This window comes from Delphinapterus leucas, chromosome 10 (genome assembly GCF_059928025.1).
Source record: "Delphinapterus leucas isolate spDelLeu-1000000601 "Yukka" chromosome 10, BTC_Dleu_Yukka2, whole genome shotgun sequence".
NCBI classification, from domain to species: domain Eukaryota; kingdom Metazoa; phylum Chordata; class Mammalia; order Artiodactyla; family Monodontidae; genus Delphinapterus; species Delphinapterus leucas.
The window spans coordinates 68,027,138-68,051,302 of record NC_143138.1 but is presented as its reverse complement, the minus strand read 5'-3'; the positions used below and the strand labels follow the sequence as shown (position 1 = coordinate 68,051,302).

Below are 24,165 nucleotides of genomic sequence, written 5' to 3'. Positions count from 1 at the left end.
CCATTCAGTCCTCGAAACAGCCCTATTAAGTAGATGATACTACATATATTCCCATTTTACAGATGAAAAAACTTGTTTCACAAAGCTATAAGCAGTAAAGACAGGATTTGAACTCAGGTGGTTGATCTGGCTCCAGAGTCCATGCTCTTAGCCACCACCCTGCACAATCTCTCCTCTACTCCCATTTCGCTGAAAGTTACGAGGGAAGAAAATAGAGTTCAGAAACAGAACCACATACGTACTGTGCCTTTGTTTACAACAAAGGGTAAAACAAAAAGGTAATGCAGAATACTGGATCAATTAGATAATCATATTGGTGGAGGTGAGGGGGTGATGAAGCTTGACCCCTACCTCACACCACACAAAAATCAATTCCAGGGCTTCCCTGGTGGTGCAGTGGTTGAGAGTCCGCCTGCCGATGCAGGGGACACGGGTTTGTGCCCTGGTCCGGGAGGATTCCACATGCCATGGAGCGGCTGGGCCCGTGAGCCACAGCCGCTGAGCCTGCGCATCCAGAGCCTGTGCTCCGCAGCGGGAGAGGCCACAGCAGTGAGAGGCCCGCGTACCGCCAAAAAAAAAAATCAATTCCAGATGGATCCTAGACCTAAATGTGAAGGTGAAACATTAAAGCTTCTAGAAGATAACAGGAGAATATCTTCATGACCTTGAGGTAGACAAATATTTCTTAAACAAAGCCCAAAAAGCACTAAACATAAAGGGAAAAAAAATGATAAATTTGACTTCATTAAAATTAAAACATCTATAGATCATCAAAAATACAATCTAAAAAAGATTATAAAACTGCAAAAAAATACACAACTAAGAGAGTGAAAAATCAAGCAATATAAATGGGAAAGCTGTGTGTGTGTGTGTGTGTGTGTATTAAAAAGACTCACATTCAGATATACAGAATTCCTATAAATCAATAAGAAATTTGTGGAAGAAAGAAAAATGGTCAAAAACATGAGTTCAGGCACTTCACAAAAGTGAAAATGATCATAAACATGTGGAAAAGAGCTCACCTTAAGTAATTAGGGAAATACGAATTAAAACCACAATCAGATACTCCCACTCCCTGGATTGTTGGGAAGGAATGTTAAAGGCCCTACAATTCACTCTGGGGACTTCCCTGGTGTTCCAGTGATTGAAAATCCGTGTTCCAATGCAGGGGACGCAGGTTCCACCCCTGGTTGGGGAACTAAGATCCCACATGCCACGGGGCAACTAAGCCCGTGCACTGCAACTACTGAGCCCTCATGCCTCAACTAAAGAGCCTGCATCCTGCAAACTACAGAGCCCAAGTGCTCTGGAGTGCACGCGCCACAACTAGAGAGAGGCCTGCACACTGCAATTAAGAGCCCGCGTACCACAACGAAAGATCCTGCATGCTGCAACAAAGATCCCACGTGCCGCAACTAAGACCCGATGCAGCCAAAAAAGATAAATAAATAAAATAAAATGTAACATGTATTAAAAAAAAAAGTCACTCTGAACAACTGGGTCAATGTCGGACATGCTCTTCTGATGCAGGTTTATAAAACAATCTTCTGCCCCCAGCGCACCCAAACTCTCTGCCCCTTTGTTTCCCTAACCCTAGCACACAGAAAAGGAGGACAGGAACAATTATCAAAATCAGCACTACTTCATTTCTAACATGGGGGTCACCCTAAACTCTGACATACACTATTCCGAAAAATCAGTCCAACAACAGATATTCAAGTTGTCTCAGGAAAAATGGACACAAGTTTCTGGGGAAGAGGAGAAGGAAGAGAGAAATACAGAATAAAAAGAAAAAGATTTGGCTTGAGGGAGTTCCTGCAGTCCAGTGGTTGGGACTCCACACTTCCACTGCAGGGGGCATGGGTTTGATCCCTGGTCTGGGAACTAAGATCCCGCATGCTGTGTGGCACAGCCAAAAAAAAGATCTGGCTTGAATCTGTAATTTAAGGAATGCTGCTTGTCCTCTATGTTGAGAACAAAATGCTGAAATGCAATAGAATGCTATTGACACTGTCTTGCCTGTCTTAGTGCATTCGGTCACAGGTCTAACTGCTTCCCCCGGCTGATTCATAGCCCTTTTGTTTTGGTGATTCCTTTTTGTTCCTAAAAACATGCCCATTCTTCCCTGTCTTCATCCAGAACAAGAGAACAACAGATCCAGAATTCAGGTTGCAGACTTTTCATTTTGTGGAAAAGAACCTAAAGGCTCATCAAGGACTTGCCCAAGATCACAAAATTTAGATGAAGATGGTTGCCTTGTCTTGTGGGGTGTTCCTCTCTCTATCATACACTAAAGTGCTTAGGCAAAGGCTTTCCCAGACCACAGTTACAGCTTGGCTTTAGCCAGTGTGGACTGCCCCCAATCTCTCCTGCACCATCAATTTCTCCCTCCCTACCTGATCAGTCCCACTGGCAAAAAGTTAAAAAGATAAAACCTGTTTTCCACCTGTTCTTCTTTGAGTCCCTATCATTGCACTGAAATTGATCAAGGCCACCAAGGACCCCCACACTGCTAAATCCAACGGTCAATTCTTAGTCCTCATGCTACCAGGACTATTGGTTGCCTTTAACTAACACGGTTGATCACTTCCTCCTTGAAATGATTTTTTTTTCCTAGCTGGCTTCCATAACACTTTTCTCTTGGGTCTCCTATTACCTCAGTGACCATTTCTTCTCAATCTTCTTTCCTAGATCATCCTCATTCCTTCCCCGCCTCTGCTGCCAAGTGCTTAGCTGTTCAGACCACTTCTCTTTAATTTCTCTTATTCCTGGAATAATCTTATCCTGTCCTGTGATTTAAGTACCATTCATATACAGATATATCCCACTTTTTAACCTCCAATGTAGAGTTCTCCCGTGAACTTCAATTTAATAGTCAACTGCCCTCTGGACATCTCAACTTGGAGGCATAAGACATGTCAAACTTAACATGTCTTCAAAACCAAACTCCTCTCTGTCCCCAATCTGTACCTCTCCCCTCATCTTCCTAAGCTTAGAAAATGGCATCTTCAAGTTGTTCAATAAAAACTTGGAATCCATCCTCACCTTCCCTCTTACTCTGACACAATCTATATCCCTTTCATTAACAAATTCTATTGGCTCCATCTTCAAAACATATCCAGAATCCAACTACTTCTACCACCTCCACCAAGCCACCATCCCTCCTGCCTGGAATTTTGCAGTATCCTCCTAATTGACCTGCCTGCTTTTGCCCTCAGCTCCTTCACAGCCTGTTCCTTACATATCAGCCAGTGTGATCTTTCCTCCGTTTAAACCCTCTAATGGCTCCCACCTCACAAAATAAGACCCCACACAGTCTGACCCCACGGCCTCTCTTCTACCACCCTCAGCCTGGTACACTCTGCTTCAACTACCCTGGCTCCTTGCTGTTTTCTCCACACACCAAGAAAGCTCCTGCCTTTGGATCTTTGCTCTTGTTATCCTATCTGCCTGGAATGCTCTTTCTCTAGACAACCACCAGGCTAGCTCCCTTATTTCCTCCATGGCTCAACTCAAAAGTCACCTAATCAAGTAAAGTCCTTCTTGACCAGTCGACATAAAAAAGCATCATCCCACATTCATACCTTACCCAGTTCCCCTTTCTTCATAGCACTTAACACCTTCTGACATACTGTTTATGTACTTATTTATCATCTGTCTCAACCTACTAAAATGAAAATCCCATGAGGAGAGGCATTTTTATCCCCCGCTGTATTCCCAATGCCCATGACCATGCCTAGCCAAAGAGTAGAAGCTTGATAAGTATTACTGAATTACTGAGTGCACTCCTTTCTCTTGCCACTCTCACATACTGTATTGTTCTCCTGGTGCCCCATGCTCTTTTTGAGACCTGCCATTCTTTTAGGCACTAATACTGGGCTACATAGCTTTTTATGCAAATTTGACTCCTAACAGACTCTGTTAGGTACCTTTCTAACAAGACCTTGATTTCAGATAATGAATGTGACCAAGTCTACTCTGATAATCTTGTAAATAAACGGTGGTCTATGGGCTGGAGAATAGTCACTTGGATTCACGGATAGATGAATAATCTGATTTGCTGGATGTTAATGGTTCATCTAAAGGGAGGTCTCTAGCAAAACATAAACAGGTTCTATTCTTAGTTCTGATTCCATTGTCCCCCATGACTTGGATAGCCAATAGAGATGACAGAATCTGTTATCCAAGCAAAATAAAAGCACATGTCAATACAAAGGCTTATACATGAATGTTCATAGTGGCTTTATTTGTATTAACAAAACAAAAGAAAAAAAGGAACTCCCCCCCCAAAAGAAAGAAACCCAGGGAATGGATAAACAAATTGGGGTACACCTATACAATAGAATACTACTCAGCAATGAAGACGAATGAACAATTGATATATACATGTGGATGAATCTTTTTTTTTATAGATTTATTTATTTTGGGCTTCATTGGGTCTTCATTGCTGCTCGCAGGCTTTCTCTAGTTGTGGCGAGCAGGGGCTACTCTTCATTGCAGTGCGCGTGCTTCTCATTGTGGTGGCTTCTCTTGCTGCGGAGCACGGACTCTAGGCGCGCGGGCTTCAGTAGTTGTGGTGTATGGGCTCTAGAGCGCAGGCTCAGTAGTTGTGGCGCACGGGCTTAGTTGCTCCATGGCATGCGGGATCTTCCTGGACCAGGGCTCGAACCTGTGTCCCCTGCGTTGGCAGGCGGATTCTTAACCACTGTGCCACCAGGGAAGTCCCACACATGGATGAATCTTAAAATAATTATGCCGAGTGAAAGAAGTCAGACTCCCAGAAAGAGAATGAATATACTATATGGCTCCATTTATACAAAAATTCTAGAAGACAGAAACTAATCAAGGGCAGAAAGCAGAACAGTGATTTCCTAGGGACAGTCCCCTACTGGAGAACCGGGAAAACAGCAGAGAAATCAGCACAGGTAATGAAGTAAAAAAATACCAGAGGAAAAGAAGTGGGACATCTGGCTTTTCCTTGCAAACTCCATAAGAATAAGGGTAGCAGACTTCCCTGGTGGCGTAGTGGTTAAGAATCCACCCGCGAATACAGGGAACACAGGCTCAATCCCTGGTCGGGGAAGATCCCACATGCCATGGAGCAACTAAGTCGGTGCACCACAACTACTAAGCCTGTGCTCTAGAGCCTGCGTGCCACAACTACTGAAAGCCACCGCAATGAGAAGCCCGCGCACCGCAACGCAGAGTAGCCCCCGCTCGCCACAACTAGAGAAAGCCCGTACGCAGCAACAAAGACCCAACGCAGACAAAAATAAATAAAATAAATAAATTTATTTTTTAAAAAAAGAACCATGAGAGGCAAGCAAGACAGTCTGATGATATACCCTCACATCACTATCTTCTGTTATTTCTACTCATTCTACTTTATAGACGGGAACTGCAGAACTAGCTGTGGGGAGACTCCAGCTGAACAAGCTGGCAGTGGATAGCAGAAGATGCTGTTGTGGGGGGTGGGGGAGTGAAATGGTAATTTCCTGCCAGAGGTAAACTGGAAATGGGGCAGAGACCTCTAGACAGTTTAAATGACAGAAAATTGATCCCTGAACCATATGGCAGCTGTTAGGATGAATGAGAACTGAAGACAGTAACATCAGCAAACGAAGAGGACAGATGCTCATTCTCCTGGAATCTGGAGAATGGCAGGAATGCATCTTCCTAGGCTCCTGAAGATCCAAGCAACGACGATCTAGTGCAATGTTCAGGTATAAAACTGAATATTGGTGTGTTATAAAAAGACAAAAACTTTATTCCTAGGTCAACAGGAAGCTTACAAACAACCAAATCCTATGCCATGAAAGGTTAGAATTAATTGAGAAGCTGTGTGGCTGGCCAGATGACCTAACATTAGACTAATGATGAAAAGGAAAAGTCCAATGCCACTTCAGCAAGTTGGGGACAAAGGAAGGGTGAGCCAAGCAAACCAAATAGGAGCCCAGAAGGGGTCCACCAGCTACAGAGGGGCAGTTCTCTCCCAGTAGGAGCAATTTATAGTCACTTGAAGTGGCTAGGAGGCAGAGCAGCCCTGCAGGAGATGCAATAAGCTTTCTGGAGTTGTGAACCCATCTAATAATCTCTCCTCAGATAACTTCCTCATCTTCACAGAAGCAGAATTGTGAATGTAACTTAGGAAACTCACAGACCACTCACGGTTATCCTCACACCTATCTGTGGCCACCTGATGGGTCCGTGACCACCAGACCACCTCTTTGTCTCACCACAGGAACTCTGCCACTGACTCCCTCCATGACTTGAACAAGCATGCTCCCGTCTCAAATCTTTAGACCTAAGTCTGCACATCATCAAAGACAAGGTGAATGCTAAAGGTCCTTCCAGCACTAAAGTGAGGCTTATATAGAGGAACAACAAATTATTTCCTGGGGAAGAGCATATGAGTTCATTGTTGCTATGTTCCAGTGCCTTCTCATGATGGACGATGACCTAAGAAATCCAACTGCCAACACCAAGTTGTCTCAGCAAAAATTCTATTAGAATAAAGATAAGGCAACCTCTGTCACTCACTAGAGTCACTCACCATCCAGCAGGTCTTCCTCGTCACCCCTGCCATGCTCCTCCACTGCCACCTCCTCCTCCTCCTCCTCCTCCTCTTCCGCATCCTCCAGCTCCACGTCTGGGTCCAGGTCTGGATCGCTCCCTGAGGCGGATTCGTCTGACATGGCTCCCAGAGGTCCTCAGTGGACATTACCGTCTCATGGTCCACTGCAGGGATCCTAGGAGGAGCACAAGAGGCATCAGAATCACCAAAGGCTTCACTTAGGAGCATGAATTTTTCAAAGAGAAAATGTCAAGGATGAATTCCCTGGGAGCTTTTCTAAGCAGGTCGGCTAACCATACCCAAATCTCAACCTTCCCCACAAGGGCACTGGCCCTAAGACATATTTTGGTGACTCTCTGCCCAGCTCAAGCTTCTCTTAGCTGCTTCTTTGGTCCCTTTAAGATATTTTCTTGCCCAAATGCCCTATACACCTCAGAATTCCCATTTGTTCGTTCCTTCATGCATCAACTGTTCCCTGAGCACCAACTCTTTATATCTCTATATATACATATACATGTATATATAATCACAGGCACTGTACTAGGCTTTGGGGACACAGTAGAAAGAAGAAAAAAGTATGTTAGAGGGTGCTAGTTGGCTAGTGTGTGCCAGAAGGAGCTGTTATTTTATAGAGGGGGAACAGGGAAGTTCTCACTGAGCAGAGGCCAGAAGGAAGAGGGAGCCACACAGACATCTGGAGGGACTGAGTCCAGGCAGAGTGAGCAGCAAAGGTGGAGCCCTGGGGCAGCAGTAACTGGGAGGGCTCAGGGAATAAGAAGTGGGCCCTGCCTTGGAGCACTACAACGAAGATGGTCCACTCTCCAATCACCTGAATAAAGTGCTTACAGGCAACTGGCTATTTATCACACTGTCACTCCTCCCAAATACATAGGTAGCATCAGGCTCCCCGTGGCTCAGAATGCCCCTGTGCCCACATCTCTGTTCTCAGGCTCTGCCCTACCTCTTGGCCCAGTTCCACCTCCATTTCTTCCAAGAAGCCTTTGTCAACTGCCCCAGTCTTCTGGGATCATATTCCCTCTTCTGAACTCCAGAACTCCAGTAGCCATGCTAACCATGCTGACCTTCACCAAAGGCTTCATATGAGCTACCTGGCAAAGTGTTTGCCTTCTTTGGTTTCTCACCTCCTGACCCAACAGTAAGGCCCTAATGGCAGGGATTTAGCTGGGAATTGCTTCTTTGTATCCTAAACCTAGAAGCATGTCCTATTCATTCATTCACATTCGCTCTCTCTCTTGCCAACCAGCTCTATTACATTTACTATGTGTCAGGCACTATGCATGTCTGTCTGTTTCTCTCTTCACTGTACTATATTAGCAAGGTCATTTCTTCTTGAGTGGAAAGAAAAAACAAGACAAAGAAAGTTAGATGGACTGTTTTGTGATAAAGCAAATACTGCAAAATATTAACATGAAGATTCAACAATTCTTTCAATTTTTTGGTATACTTGTTTTTTTTTTTAATAATAAAATGTGGGGGAGAAGGGCACAAGATAAATAATCTTTTATAAAACAAACTGTTGTAGACAACCACATCCAGAATCAGGTCATCCTAAAATTCCTCTCATCTCCCAAAATTAAAAAAAAGAAGGAAACACAAGTCTCTAATTATTCAACACAAATACTATTCCAGAACTGGAATCTCTTATTAAGGTCCAGACACAATTTGAAACAGAATTTCTATGTTCTTCCGAACAGAAACAGAAACAAAAACAAAAAAAAGCAAACTGGATCCTTTAGAATTTTGGAAAACTGGAATTTAAGTTTAAGACTGCTCAGTTAGGGCTTCCCTGGTGGCGCAGTGGTTGAGAGTCTGCCTGCCGATGCAGGGGACACGGGTTCGTGCCCCGGTCTGGGAAGATCCCACATGCCGCAGAGTGGCTGGGCCTGTGAGCCATGGCCACTGAAATAAAATTCAAATTTTTGCATTAATAACACACTTCCAAAAACATTTACAAACGGCATTAAGGTACAGGGAAGAAAAGTGATCCACAAATAAATATTAATATAACTAATGCTGGATTTCCCTGGTGTCGCAGTGGTTAAGACCGCCTGCCAATGCAGGGGACACGGGTTCGAGCCCTGGTCCGGGAAGATCCCACATGCCGTGGAGCAACTAAGCCCGTGCACCAAAACTACTGAGCCTGTGCTCTAGAGCCTGCGAGCCACAACTACTGAGCCCATGTGCCACACTACTGAAGCCCCCACGCCTAGAGCCTGTGCTCCGCAACAAGAGAAGCCACTGCGATGAGAAGCCCGCGCACTGCAACGAAGAGTAGCCCCTGCTTGCCACAACCACAGAAAAAGCCCGCATGCAGCAACGAAGACCCAATGCAGCCAAAAATAAAATAAAATAAGTAGTAAAAAAATATATATATATATAACTAATGCTGAGCTACCATTCACTGACAAAGCAGATTCCAAGTCTCTGAAGGAAACCTATATCTTTAGTTCATTAGGCTTTAGAAAGGAAGTAATAAACCAATTAAATATCAGCAGGTTTAGAAGTGAAACTTATTTCTAAATATTAGTATAATGAAAATTCATCAGCAACTACTCTGTGTTTGGAAGTCAATGTTCATAATCAGCATAAACCCCCTGTTTCATTCTCGACTGCTTAATAAGTGTTTTGCTTACAGTGAGCCTGGCTGATTATGGAGTGGCTTTTAGAGGACAATTTTTAATTAGCAAGTACCTTTAGGTAATCTGAATTCCTGTCATTTTAGAGAAGAAATTGTGTGGTGATGGAAGAATAACAATCACTGAGAGGTCAGCAATAACAATGAAAAGCCTGTAAACCCCCAGTTAACAAACATCTTCAAAACAACCTCAGCCCCAAGCTCCTGACAGACAGAAGCAAACATCGATTAAACATTCAACAACCACATATATTACACTATGAAAGACATTGATCCAGCTCCCTCCTCAAAACATTTTAAAAACAGAGGAAACTTTAAAATAGTACCCAGGCCATCAGATGCCCATAACAGAGAAGAAACTGGAAAGTAATGGATTTCTTAAGTCCCATCAAATCTGGTTTTTCTCTTTCCTTCCCTTCCATAAGCCACTAAATTTCTTTACATAGAGGACACAATGAATTCTTTTCTCAGCTCTTTAGAACCATACGAACTACTTAAGGGGCACGTTTTGCTGTTACTGATCACCTTCAAAAAAGCAACAAAGGGGGCTTCCCTGGTGGCGCAGTGGTTGCGAGTCTGCCTGCCGATGCAGGGTACACGGGTTCGTGCCCCGGTCTGGGAAGATCCCACATGCCGCAGAGCGGCTGGGCCCGTGAGCCATGGCCTCTGAGCCTGCGCTTCCGGAGCCTGTGCTCCGCAACGGGAGAGGTCATAGCAGTGAGAGGCCCGCGTACCGCAAAAAAAAAAAAAAAGCAACAAAGGGAAAATGGCAGAGGAAAAGCTGATCTTGGGGGGCAGCAGCACAGTCAATTAAACTTTGTCTCTAAGGGGTTCCACCCACCCACACAGACACTTCCATGTGGGCACAGCCTTTCAGAACACAGGGAAGGCAGCCCTGATTCAAAAAATTAGCTCTTAGCAGAACTGATAGACAGACATGAGAAAAAAGTTGATAAGGAAGAAAATGCACCTCCCCATTTGCTCCTCATCCCATGTGAAACACTGCTTCAACCTCCAGTGAAGAGAAGCTCTGCCTCTAAGACACAGAGATACTAGGAGAGTGATCATGGGTGTGTTGCACCTTAATAAGGACCTATATTCCTACAAAGCAAATTCTGGGACTCAAATTCTATTTTAATGAAATGGGATAACTAGCTATTTAAAGGAACACCAAACAGAACCACTCTGAAAGGTAAATATTCAACCCCTAAGTAATATGTTAATTTCTACAGTTTAATATATTGGGATTGCTAAAAGGAGGCTATAATCACGAAGAAACACACAGCCAATCCCAGTCAAGCCTCTCAAAGCAACCTTGAGAGTGAAGGAAAAGGGTCTTCTGCCCTGCTAAATTAAAAGATGACACCTGTCCGTAAAGTGTTGCCTGACCAAGAATCAGCAGAATTAATCATGTGGGCACGGCCCTTAGACTAACCCCTGGCAGGGAGACACACAGGAGGAAATAAACACACAAAGACACACACACACACACCAGAGGGGAGACAGCAGAAGCAAGAAGAACTACAATCCTGAAGCGTGTGGAACAAAACCCACATTCACAGAAAGACAGACAAGATGAAAAGGCAAAGGGCTATATACTAGATGAAGGAACAAGATAAAACCTCAGAAAAACAACTAAATGAAGTGGAGATAGGCAACCGTCCAGAAAAATAATTCAGAACAATGATACTGAAGATGATCCAGGACCTTGGAAAAAGAATGGAGGCAAAGATCGAGAAGATGCAAGAAATGTTTAACAAAGGCCCAGAAGAATTAAAGAACAAACAAACAGAGAAGAACAATACAATATCTAAAATGAAAACTACACTAGAAGGAATCAATAGCAGGATAACTGAGGCAGAAGAACGGATAAGTGACCTGGAAGACAGAATGGCGGAATTCACTGCTGCGGAACAGACTAAAGAAAAAAGAATGAAAAGAAATGAAGACAGCCTCAGAGACCTCTGGGACAACATTAAACGCAACAACATTCGCATTATAGGGGTCCCAGAAGGAGAAGAGAGAGACAAAGAACCAGAGAAAATATTTGAAGAGATTAGAGTCAAAAACTTCCCTTACATGGGAAAGGAAATAGCCACCCAAGTCCAGGAAGTGCAGCGAGTCCCATACAGGATAAACCCAAGGAGAAACATGCCAAGACACATAGTAATCAAATAGGCAAAAATTAAAGACAAAGAAAAATTATTGAAAGCAGCAAGGGAAAAATGACAAATAACATACAAGGGAACTCCCATAAGGTTAACAGCTGACTTCTCAGCAGAAACTCTACAAGCCAGAAGGGAGTGGCATGATATACTTAAAGTGATGAAAGGGAAGAACCTACAACCAAGATTACTTTACCCAGCAAGGATCTCATTCAGATTCGATGGAGAAATCAAAAGCTTTACAGACAAGCAAAAGCTAAGAGAATTCAGCACCATCAAACCAGCTCTACAACAAATGCTAAAGGAACTTCTCTAAGTGGGAAACACAAGAGAAGAAAAGGACCTACAAAAACAAACCCAAAACAATTAAGAAAATGGTCATAGGAACATACATATCGATAATTACCTTAAATGTGAATGGATTAAATGCTCCAACCAAAAGACACAGGCTTGCTGAATGTATACAAAAACAAGACCCATATATATGCTGTCTACAAGAGACCCACTTCAGAACTAGGGACACATACAGACTGAAAGTGAGGGGATGGAAAAAGATATTCCATGCAAATGGAAATCAAAAGAAAGCTGGAGTAGCAATACTCATATCAGATAAAATAGACTTTAAAATAAAGAATGTTACAAGAGACAAGGAAGGACACTACATAATGATCAAGGGATCAATCCAAGAAGAAGATATAACAATTATAAATATATAGGCACCCAACATAGGAGCACCTCAATACATAACGCAACTGCTAACAGCTATAAAAGAGAAAATCAACAGTAACACAATAGTGTGGGACTTTAACACCTCACTTACACCAATGGACAGATCATCCAAAATGACAATAAATAAGGAAATACAAGCTTTAAATGACACAAGAGACCAGATAGATTTAATTGATATTTATAGGACAGTCCATCCAAAAACAGCAGATTACACTTTCTTCTCAAGTGCACACAGAACATTCTCCAGGATAGATCACATCTTGGGTCACAAATCAAGCCTCAGTAAATTTAAGAAAATTGAAATCATATCAAGCAACTTTTCTGACCACAACGCTATGAGATTAGAAATGAATTACAGGGAAAAAAAACATAAAAAACACAAACACATGGAGGCTAAACAATACGTTACTAAATAACCAAGAGATCACTGAAGAAATCAAAGAGGAAATCAAAAAATACCTAGAGACAAATTACAATGAAAACACGACGATCCAAAACCTACGGGATGCAGCAAAAGCAGTTCTAAGAGGGAAGATTATAGCTATACAAGTCTACCTCAAGAAACAAGAAAAATCTCAAATAAACAATCTAACCTTACATCAGACTCCCTGACTTCAGACTATACTACAAAGCTACAGTAATCAAGACAATATGGTACTGGCACAAAAACAGAAACATAGATCAATGGAACAAGATAGAAAGCCCCGAGATAAACCCATGCACCTATGGTCAACTAATCTATGACAAAGGAGGCAAAGATATACAATGGAGAAAAGACAGGCTCTTCAATAAGTGGTGCTGGGAAAACTGGAGAGCTACATGTAAAAGAATGAAATTAGAACACTCCCTAACACCATACACAAAAATAAACTCAAAATGGATTCGAGACCGAAATGTGAGACCGGACACTATAAAACTCTTAGAGGAAAACATGAAGAACACTCTTTGACATAAATCACAGCAAGATCTTTTTCGATCCACCTCCTAGAGTAATGGAAATAAAAACAAAAATAAACAAATGGGACCTAATGAAACTTCAAAGCTTTTGCACAGCAAAGGAAACCATAAACAAGACGAAAAGACAACCCTCAGAATGGGAGAAAATATTTGCAAACGAATCAACGGACAAAGGATTAATCTCCAAAATATATAAACAGCTCATGCAGCTCAATATTAAAGAAACAAACAACCCAATCCAAAAAATGGGCAGAAGACCTAAATAGACATTTCTCCAAAGAAGACATACAGATGGCCAAAAAGCACATGAAAAGCTGCTCAACATCACTAATTATTAGAGAAATGCAAATCAAAACTACAATGAGGGGGCTTCCCTGGTGGCGCAGTGGTTGAGAGTCCGCCTGCCGATGCAGGGGACATGGGTTTGTGCCCCGGTCTGGGAAGATCCCACATGCCACGGAGCGGCTGGGCCCATGAACCATGGCCGCTGAGCTTGAGCGTCCGAAGGCTGTGCTCCTCAACGGGAGAGGCCACAGCAGTGAGAGGCCCACGTACCGCAAAAAAAAAAAGGGCATCATCAGAAAATCTACAAACGACAAATGCTGGAGAGGGTGTGGAGAAAAGGGAACCCTCTTGCACTGTTGGTCGGAATGTAAACTGATACAGCCATTATGGAGAACAGTATGGAGGTTCCTTAAAAAACTAAAAACAGAATTACTATATGATCCAGCAATCCGACTACTGGGCATATACCCAGAGAAAACCATAATTCAAAAAGACACATGCACCCCAATGTTCATTGCAGCACTATTTACAATAGCCAGGTCATGGAAGCAACCTAAATGCCCATCGACAGACGAATGGATAAAGAAGATGTGGTACATATATACAATGGAATATTACTCAGCCAAAAAAGGAACGAAATTGAGTCATTTGTTGAGACATGGATGGATCTAGAGACGGTCATACAGAGTGAAGTAAGTCAGAAAGAGAAAAACAAATATTGTATATTAACACATGTATGTGGAACCTAGAAAAATGGTACAGATGAACCAGTTTGCAGGGCAGAAATTGAGACACAGATGTAGAGAACAAACGTATGGACACCAAGGGGGGAAAACTGCGGTGGGGTGGGGATGGTGGTGTGCTGAATTGGGTGACTGGGATTGACATGTATACATTGATATGCATAAAATTGATGACTAATAAGAACCTGCAGTATAAAAAAACAAATAAAACAACTAATACTAAAAAATTATACACACACACACACACACAAAGCCTTTGTTCACAAAGCAGCCCAAGACTGGAGAGTCCACACTGAAAAATGCAATCACACACTGCTTCACCATTGCAGGGCAGCCCGTGAAATTTCAGAGATGTCTTTGTGTTCCTCAGCAGCATCCTGATCCTGCCTTTGATAAAAACAATCCATTCCAAACTGCCATGTCCTCATTAATTTTGGTGACCTTGAGTAATACTAAATTTCCTCAAATGATCTCAAAGCAATTCAACAGCAAGTGCCACTCACACCTTTTTTCCATTAAGAATATAAACAAAACCATGCACTTATGCTAATTTACAAGGGGAGGAAAGTTTTCAGAGCATGAAAACATTCAGCCCAAAACTTTAAGCAACACCCCTTCAAAGAAACCCATTAGTCAAAGAATTTACATAATTCAAAGGGGAAAAAGAGTTCAGTTCATATATATTAGTACTCCCTGGGTATCTACAAGATTCTTCCAATCTGCTGTGAGAGATCGACTGTGGAGCTCTAAAGTTATTTCAAAACACCTTTCTTGTGCAAGATAAAGACCTGATGTGTACTTCAAACTTCCACGTAGCCTAAATGCCTTCTGACTATCTTTCAGTTACTTAAAAACACATTTAATACACACAAGCAGTCACAGAGCTAAACTGACAAAGAGATCAAAATATTTTATTCAGAAACCTAAAGAGACTTTTGGCAATTAGAAAATTAAGACAAAATAAGGAAGGAAAGGTGAACAAACATTCAAGACTCCAAGGAGCAGGGCCACAGGAGACAACTCCCAAAAGGCAATGCAGTGAGGCCAGCACCAAGCACAGCAGAGGTACTGAAGCCAAGTTTAAAGAATCAGTCAAGAAACCTGAATTATAGTCACAGCTCAATGGGAAACTAGCTGCATTACCTTGGGCATATCAGTTCTCCCACAACTTCCATTACCCCTCTTACTCCAGCCTAGAAGAAAGATGGGCCTGCGTTCATCTTTAAGACCCCTTCCAGATTCTATGACAGCAGTTTTTAAAGGGTGGTTCCCTCAGGTCCTGAGGGTCCTCAAGACCCTTTCAAGGGAGCCAGAAAGTCAAAATCATGCATGGGTTAAAGAGCCATTCAAAGTGCAAGATAGACCAATGGATTTTAATGTAACAGAATACAAAAAGTTCCTTGATATGGTTTCAAAGTCTCTGTAACAATTAACCTTGAAGAAACTATCATTTTTCGGCGTTTCGGTATAGTACCAAAGAACACCCACAGTGGGGCTTCCGTAGTGGCGCAGTGGTTGAGAATCCGCCTGCCAATGCAGGGGACACGGGTTCAAGCCCTGGTCCGGGAAGATCCCACATGCTGCAGAGCAACTAAGCCCATGCGCCACAACTACTGAGCCTGCGCTCCAGAGCCCGTGAGCCACAACTACTGAGCCCGCATCCCTAGAGCCCATGCTCCGCAACAAGAGAAGCCACCGCAACGAGAAGCCCATGCACCGCAACAAAGAGTAGCCCCCGCTCACTGCAACTAGAGAAAGCCCGCATGCAGGAACGAAGACCCAAAAGCAGCCAAAAATAAAAAATAAATAAAACAAAGAATACCCACAGTTATCTGAAAAGGATGTTAAAACACTCCTCCCTTCTCCAACTACATTCTTCATGTACTTTAACAATACAATATGTCAACAACAAAACAGTAAGTCACAACAGGCTAAATGCAGAACCAGATCTGAGAATCCAGCTGCCTCTATTCAGACATTTTCAAATTTTCGAATGTGTAAAACAATGATACCCTTCTAATTTTTTTGTTTTGGAAAATATAGTTATTTTTCATTTAAAAGGTTATTTATGCTAACATAATTATTTTATTATTTTTAAATGAATTAATATTTTTTTATTTCTCAGTTTTAATTTCTAATACAGCATATATTGACCAATATAACCAATATAAACAAAAGTTCTTTGGGGTCTTCAATAATTTTTAAGAGTAAGTTTGAGAACTTGCTCTCCTAAGACAACAAAACTCTAAGATCAATGGTCTTTTCCCCCAAATTTTCAGGTATCACAAAGAAAGAAAAATTGGCGTTTTTTTTTTTAAATGTAACGAGCAGAGGACCACATTACATGAACATTATAAAATACTCCATACCATATTCAAATAAAAAAACACAAAATTAATCTGATACATAAATGATATACACAGGTTATTTTATAAATGTAATTAACCATCAAGGGCAAATTTTCTCAATAACTGAAGTTAATACTACATTTGCAAAGTCAAATTTTCACTTTTACCACTGAATCTCTGCTATCCACATCCTGTTTAAAATAGCCAAGGACTGAGGTTCCTTGTGTACACTGCCCCCCTCGTAAAGCTTCCCTGGCTTATGCCCTTCATCCAAGACGTCTCTGAGAAGCACATCCCTGCAGAGCCAGTCCCAGGAGTTTTGAATAAGTAGGAGTAAAGCCCTAGAAGGCCACTACTGAGGGGAGCAAATGAAAGATTCATTTCATTCTCTATGGAGGCAGCTGAAAAAAAAGAAGAGGGAGGGGTGAGAAGAGGGAAGGAGAGGGAGGGAGGGGGGGAGGGAGAGAATAAACAATTGAGCTGGGAAGATAGGAGCTAAAGCAGGGATGACAGCTTTGGCTATGAGAAGCCTGTGCGACATAGCCACTGCTCCCCAGAGAAATCTGGGCTCTGAAAAAATCTCTCTCTCTCTCTCTCTTTCTCTCACACACACACATACACCACATATGTTAAAACATCAGATCTGTGTAATATGAGAGTGGTTAAAAAAAAAAAAAGTAAGATCCCTGGATCTCTAAATACAGGGGATGAGGCAAGAGTAAAAGCAATTCTGGCTAAATATGTTACCATTCAACTTGTGAGTCCTGTATCTCTTTCCACACAGCTCTAACTTCTTAAAACAGGGATTTCAGAGATAAGGGCCAACTTGGCAGGGGCATGGATGGCCCACTTTCCCTAGGCTTCCTGGAGCCTAAGCCAGCCCTGAGTCCAGATCACCCTAAAAGCAGGTCAGGTTTATCTACTACATGGTGAGGCTGAAGAGGCTTGGAGAGAAGCCAAATCATGCTTGGTGTCCCATCCGACTCCCCCACCACAACCATCTCCACTTCCCTCACCAGTCTCTTCCCCTAGCCCTCTGAGACCCCTCCCTCTCCTAAGAGTTCTATCATAAAACCACAGAGTTCAGTCTGGATGCTTCAAACCCAGACAACTACAAGCTGTGCACAGAGAGGATGGTTTACCCTTCACAGCCCTGCAAATACTCAGCATGAACTTTGGTAAAGACTTCGCTGTATCTAGTCAACTTACCCACGAGACACAATCCTAAAAAGCTCTATGCAAGTAGCATTTCATCAAATCAGAGCTTTTAAAAATAAGACTATAGCAGGGACCCTGACATGAATCCTTCTATACTATAACTAGCCACTAACTTTCTGAATTGTTGCTGATCACTTTAGATTTTCAGTTATTATTTCTTTTAAAATAATTATACCTACATCATATAGAGGCTGTATACTGTGGGTTTTTCCTAAATTGGTATCTACTATAAATAAAAGTAATAATGGATGACTACTATTTTGCAATATATATTCACATAATTGTATTTCTATGGCTACTCGAGTTTCTCACTTTGGCTTTGTCAGTGACATGGGTACTCTGTGCACTTAGCTCCTTAACGACATAGGTAAACTCTTCTGGCTCCACTTCTCACGGTTCTAAAATGAATGGTAATGCTAGTCAGGTGTAGACCCCTTATGGTGCCTATGGCACAATACAAAAATATATCTGGTCTTTGTCCCTGGTTCCTGGCACAGAGCTCCCAAAACCCTTGGAATTTTCTGAGTGATAAGAGTGTCTTTTGTTACTCATACCAAGCCCCTTTTGACCAGACCTGAATTTATGTTAATGAAGTAATTTAGGGTGGGGTCCCTAGAAAGCCTCAGGATGGGACTGGTCACCAGTAAGACCAAATGACTAGCAGGAACTTTCAGTCCTACCCACCAGCCTCCAAGATGGGGGCAGGGAACTGGAGATTAAATTTTATAAAAACTCCTGAACACTGAGATTCAGAGGGCTTCTGGGTCAGTGAATACATCGAGATGCTGGGAGGGTGGAACCTGGAAAGGGCACTGAAGCTCCACAACAACCCCTGCCACCCCATACCTTGCCCTATGCATCTCTTCCATTTGGCTGTTCTTCAGTTGTATCCTTTAAAATAAACCAGTAAACATAAGTATATTCCTGGGTTCTATGAGTCATTCTTGCAAATTTTTGAACCTAAAGAGAGGCTCAGAGGAACCCCTGATTTATAGTCTGTCAGTGAGAAGTATGGGTAGTCAAGGACTTGTGACTGGTATGTGAAGTCAGGGCAGTCTTGCAGGACTGAGTCCTTAACCTGTAGAGTCTGTACTAACTCTGGGTAGTTAGTATCAGAATTAAATTGTTGAACACACAGTTGGTATACAGAGAATCAGAGAGTTGGTTATTGATGCTGGAAAACATCCCAATGCCACAAGGATTTACAAGTGACAAATCACAGGAAAAATTTATATCTGCAAAGAATAGAAAATTTAAAGATCCATTATTTCTTGACTTCCCACATGCAAAAATAAATTGTGGCATTTACTTCAATGCAACAGGTAACCTGTACCTTTAAACTACTAAATGTCACATTTCCAGTTGACTTATATTAGTAATTACATGATACACAAATTTGTAAATGGGAATCCATAATGCGTTCACCTCCTCAAATCACAAAGGAAGAAAAGAATCACAGATAAACCAAATCTGTTTCTAACACCGCTTTCCACATTTTCAATGAATAATAAAAACTGATTATGAAATTTAGGAAAAAAACTAGCAGAACCAAGGAGGATCATTCAGTGACCTAAGCAATTTAAAATACGTATAGAAAAAAATAATTAAAAATTAATAAAATACGTAGAGTCTAACCATCACCTGTCTATTAGATACCTCCCCCCTCCCTTGGCCAACACACCCCCTCCGACAACCAAACCTATTAGTAGCTACTAAAATGTGGAAGAATTGAATTACACTAATGAGTTCCATTCAAACACAATGCCTTGACTCTCAAGGTGGCATCACCCTTCTCTAGAATGCATGAGGAAGTCAGGATCAGAATGAGAATTGGAATAATCCTAGGACTAACTGTGCACATCCTACCACATATGTAAAACAATTCTCTAAGAACTGTTTCAGATTAAAGGAGACTAAATGCAATGTGGGATCCTGGATTAGGTCCTGGATTAGGTCCTGGACCTGGGGAAGAAAATAGCTATAAAAGCCAGTACTGAAGACAATAGTTGATGCAACTGAATATGGACTATGGATTAGATAATAGTATTGTATCAGTATTTTATTTCCTGATTTTGAGAACTGTTCTGCAGTTATGTAAGGAAATGTCTTTAGGATATACATGAAGTATTTAGGGGTAAAAATAAAAATATAACCTTCTAAAAGACAGTTAACAAGGACTAGAATAAAATCATCTGTTTCTGGTTCTCCAAAGATTTAAACACTTAACGAGTACAAAAATATCTTATTTCAAAGTACAGATTTGAAAGATTACCTAGCTAACTATTCTCCCTAGTTAATCAGTAACAAATAAGTAACAAAATTCCTTTCCTTTAAGACACAATAACTTAGGGTTAAAAAGGCTAATTAAGCCTCCCAGCATCCCCATGAACAGGCAGTATGTCCTCCTGCTAGGGAGTAGACTTCCCTCCTTCTTCCCCTGAGCCCAGCAAGAACTGGATCCATCTCTGAGGCAAATCTCACCTGGGTTCCCTCTGGAAGGCTCTAGGTCTGATCAATGTCATAAACAAATAGCACGCCACAGGCAGGTAGAAAATGGACTCACTGGCTTGCCCTCCCTCTTTGTGTAGATGTGGCCTAGTTTAGAACAGTCTTCCAAGGAAACTTATGTAAGCAATCTAGATTATGTGTTTCACTGTTACTTTATGGCCAAGGTTATTCAACCTGTGCCCAGTTCTTAGGCTCTTACACACACACACACACACACACACACACACACACACACTCCCTCTCTCTCTCTCTCCAACATTGTAAAAATATGTAGTTTAAGATTCATACCGCTGAACCAATCAGAGTTAACTTAAAAGTTGCACTGTAAGTCTCTCTCTAGTCTATCACTGGACATAAACACTGAAGAAACCAGAGACATCTGAATATTAGCAAAGATAAGTGGGAAAGAAAGTGTGCACCTGACCTAAAGCAAATAAAGTAGAAAAAAGGCTTCTTCTTTCAAATTAATACTCCTATAATGTCTCTGGGGAAAAAGCATATGGAGTTTGGACAAAACTCAGGCTATAGATTTTGCAAGTAAGAAGAGGATCGGCAGGAAAACCTCATTTCTATAACCAGAAAATAACGGATGCTAACCTTTGGGAAAAAGGGCCATCTGTCAAAGACTGGAAGATGACCTGTGTGTGTGTGCATACCCAGTCGGGTACATCCCATCACTCTTCAGATAAAGATGCTATTCCACAGAGACAAAGCCAAACTTCAATATACCAAATGAGAGGTGATATAATGAAGAGACCAAAATAATTCACACAGGGGTTTTATGGCCAGGAGATATTGTCATGATAGTGGGGATGAAGGGCAAAGGCTGAGATGAAATAAAAGCTTGAGGAAATATTTTATTTTACTTATTTATTTATTTTGCGGTGCGTGGGCCTCTCTCTCCCGCTGCGGAGCACAGGCTCTGGACGCGCAGGCTCAGCAGCCATGGCTCACGGGCCCAGCCGCTCCACGGCATATGGGATCTTCCCAGACCGGGGCACGAACCCGTGTCCCCTGCATTGGCAGGCGGACTCTCAACCACTGTGCCACCAGGGAAGCCCTTGAGGAAATATTTTAAAGAAAAAAGTGGCTGAAAGTTATTTGGAGATGGGCTTCCCTGGTGGTGCAGTGGTTAAGAATCTGCCTGCCAATGCAGGAGACACAGGTTCAAGCCCCGGTCTGGGAAGATCCCACATGCCACGGAGCAACTAGGCCCATGTGCCACAACTATTAAGCGTGCGCTCTACAGCCCAAGAGTCACAACTACTGAGCCCGTGTGCCACAACTACTGAAGCCCACAGGCCCTAGAGCCCGTGCTCTGCAACAAGAGAAGCCACCACAATGAGAAGCCTGTGCACCACAATGAAGAGTAGCCCCTGCTCACCGCAACTAGAGAAAGCCCACGCACAGCAACAAAGACCCAACGCAGCCAAAAGTAAAAATTAATTAATTATAAAAAAAGAAAGTTATTTGGAGAAAGAATGGTCAAAGGGAAAGGCAGAAGGGCTAGCATTTTATTCAGGCCAAGCTTAGGTACCTTCTGTGATAAAGACACTGTGCCAGGCACTGTGGGGGTGATATAAATATATGCCTCAAGAAAGAAAACTCAGATGTAGAGCAAGAAGCCATAAGTCTCCAAAACAGAAACAACAAAAGTCATTTTTGGACACCAAAGATGTTGGTAGCATTTGAATAAATACCAAATGCCAAATCAAATCGAATCATAATTTAAAATTATATCCCTAATACAAAAATGAAAAACGACATTATTGTCCCACTAGGAAATTTATGATGCATTTTTCTCCCCTACATCAACTTATGCCTTAAACACATCTATACTCTCTTACATGGTCCCTTGGTGCCCAAGGATACTCATTCACCCTAGTGCAGTTAACAGTATAGTCTGGGGCAGCATGGTTTCTCTTTAACCAGGGTGAGGCTGTACCCTGGAATTAAACCCCAAACCTTTGCCTCATCAGCACTCACTATGCCAACCTAAAACAGCTGGCAACCACCATCCAAGAACCATCTAGTTGACTGAGAGTGAAGAATAAAAGTGGAACACCTAGAGACAACTGCCAAATCTCAAGGACAGACATTCCAGGCCTGCATTTGGGAAAGAGGGCTAATAAAGTTCCAATCTTCTAGTCATTCAGTCAACAAGTAGTCATTAAATATTCTTGTGACCTATTCTCAAGTGGACATTGCCCCAGCACTGCAGCCAAAATAAAAATGCCCCCAAAAGAGAAGGAGAGTGAGTAATAGAAAAATGACAGGACGAGGAGCATTCCCTCCTGCTCACCACAGCATACAAGAATAAGGAGTGCAACTCATTGTTATAGAAGAGTAAGGCTGAACAAAAGGCCCAGCTAAGTCAATGGTGGCATCTGCAGAGTGTTATAAACCCAGGGCTAGAGGATGCCACTCAGCCATGCTAATAGATAAACTACTGAACACCCCCACAACACAGCTATTTCCAGACTCTCCTTATCATCTCTCCCATTAACTAAAAACAAAAGTATTGCCTTTCATAACAAACAATTCTGACAGGTGGGCCTCTTCACATTCAAAAGTCTCTGTTTTAAGATAGTTCTGCTCTTAATGAAGTTCATACATTATTTTTGCACCAGTGTAGATAAGATATAGTAGGCAGGCCTCTACTTAGATTTTTGACTTGATATTAGTATTATACAAGCTGTATTTTACTCTTTATAATAAATAAAATACTGAAATTTTAAAAATAATTATACATTTCGAACTTGGACAGGCTTCTAAAAACTGCCACTCACATAGAAGGATGGAAAGAACCCATGCAGTTTTTTTTTTTTAACATCTTTATTGGAGTATAATTGCTTTACAATGGTGTGCTAGTTTCTGCTTTATAGCAAAGTGAATCAGCTATACATATACATATATCCCCATATCTCTTCCCTCTTGCGTCTCCCTCCCACCCTCCCTATCCCACCCCTCTAGGTAGACACAACCCATGCAATTTTACAAATGCTGTTAGCACTGCTGTTATCTTGATCAAGAACTATGAAATGCACTCCATTTCAAATTTCAGAATGAACACAAACCAAGATTAAGTGCACCACTTATAGCTTCCCCACTGATTCCACTTTTGTAGCAAAAGCCTATAAAATTATCTGCAAAAGAAATTATCAACTGAGAGTGAGTACTTGAATACTGGGTATACCAGAGTCATGAAGGCAGGACAGCACCAGAGTTAAGATTTCAGATCAACAGCTCTAGAAACTATCTGGTGGAAACCAACAAGACAGCACCACAATGAACAAAGTACATCTAACAAGTTGGATAAGAGTGTCCTGCTTGGCCCCTTGGCAATGGGGGAGACCCCGCAAATTCTCCCACTGCAAAAACACCTAGAAGTATGGATAAAATTATATAAGTATCCATTCTAAATGCACAACTGCTTTCACAAAAAATAGTAAGAGAAATCCCCAAGGAGCAATGATGAAAGGCAAACTGAAAACACAAACAAATACTGCTGACACTACAGCAGTCCTAGGAGAAGAGGAGGGTGCCAGCCTTGCAGGGGATGGGATGGGGGACAGGGGGATAAAGAGATAATACCCTGGGCTCAAAGAAGCAAAAAGAAGGGACTGCGACCTCTACATAAGGCCAGGACGTTGAAGAGTTATACTCTTATGAAAGAGTGGTCTAGAAAAAATCTAACCACCAACACAGAAGACAACATAAAATCTTGTGTCAATCTAGGTCAGAGGGGAGAAAAAAAGTATCCATCCAATGGGAGTCTGTAACCAGAAGTCTGCCCTCAAACCAATTTGAGGTTGAAATACATACTTACCTAGGTGGTTCAAGAAATTAACCAAAACTAACCGAGGCCCCAAGCAAGTGATACATCCTAGTTGCCTAGAAATAAATGTAAAACATCTCTTGCATATACCTCAACCTGGACCACCAAGATAAAGCCTTACTGAAGATGAGCTCACAATTCAAA

General features: G+C 42.0%; 1 protein-coding gene across 3 annotated transcripts in view; it reads right to left on the bottom strand.

Moving 5' to 3' along the window:
• The window catches only part of RAD54L2 (RAD54 like 2), a 93,531-nt gene that overhangs the window by 48,469 nt on the left and 20,897 nt on the right, over positions 1-24,165 (bottom strand). For all 3 annotated transcript variants that reach the window (XM_089919415.1, XM_022572987.2, XM_022572986.2), the window contains one exon: positions 6,554-6,749. In XM_089919415.1, coding sequence (XP_089775541.1) covers positions 6,554-6,695 — 142 coding nt within the window. In that variant the 5' untranslated portion in view covers positions 6,696-6,749. The remainder of the gene's footprint in view (positions 1-6,553; positions 6,750-24,165) is intronic.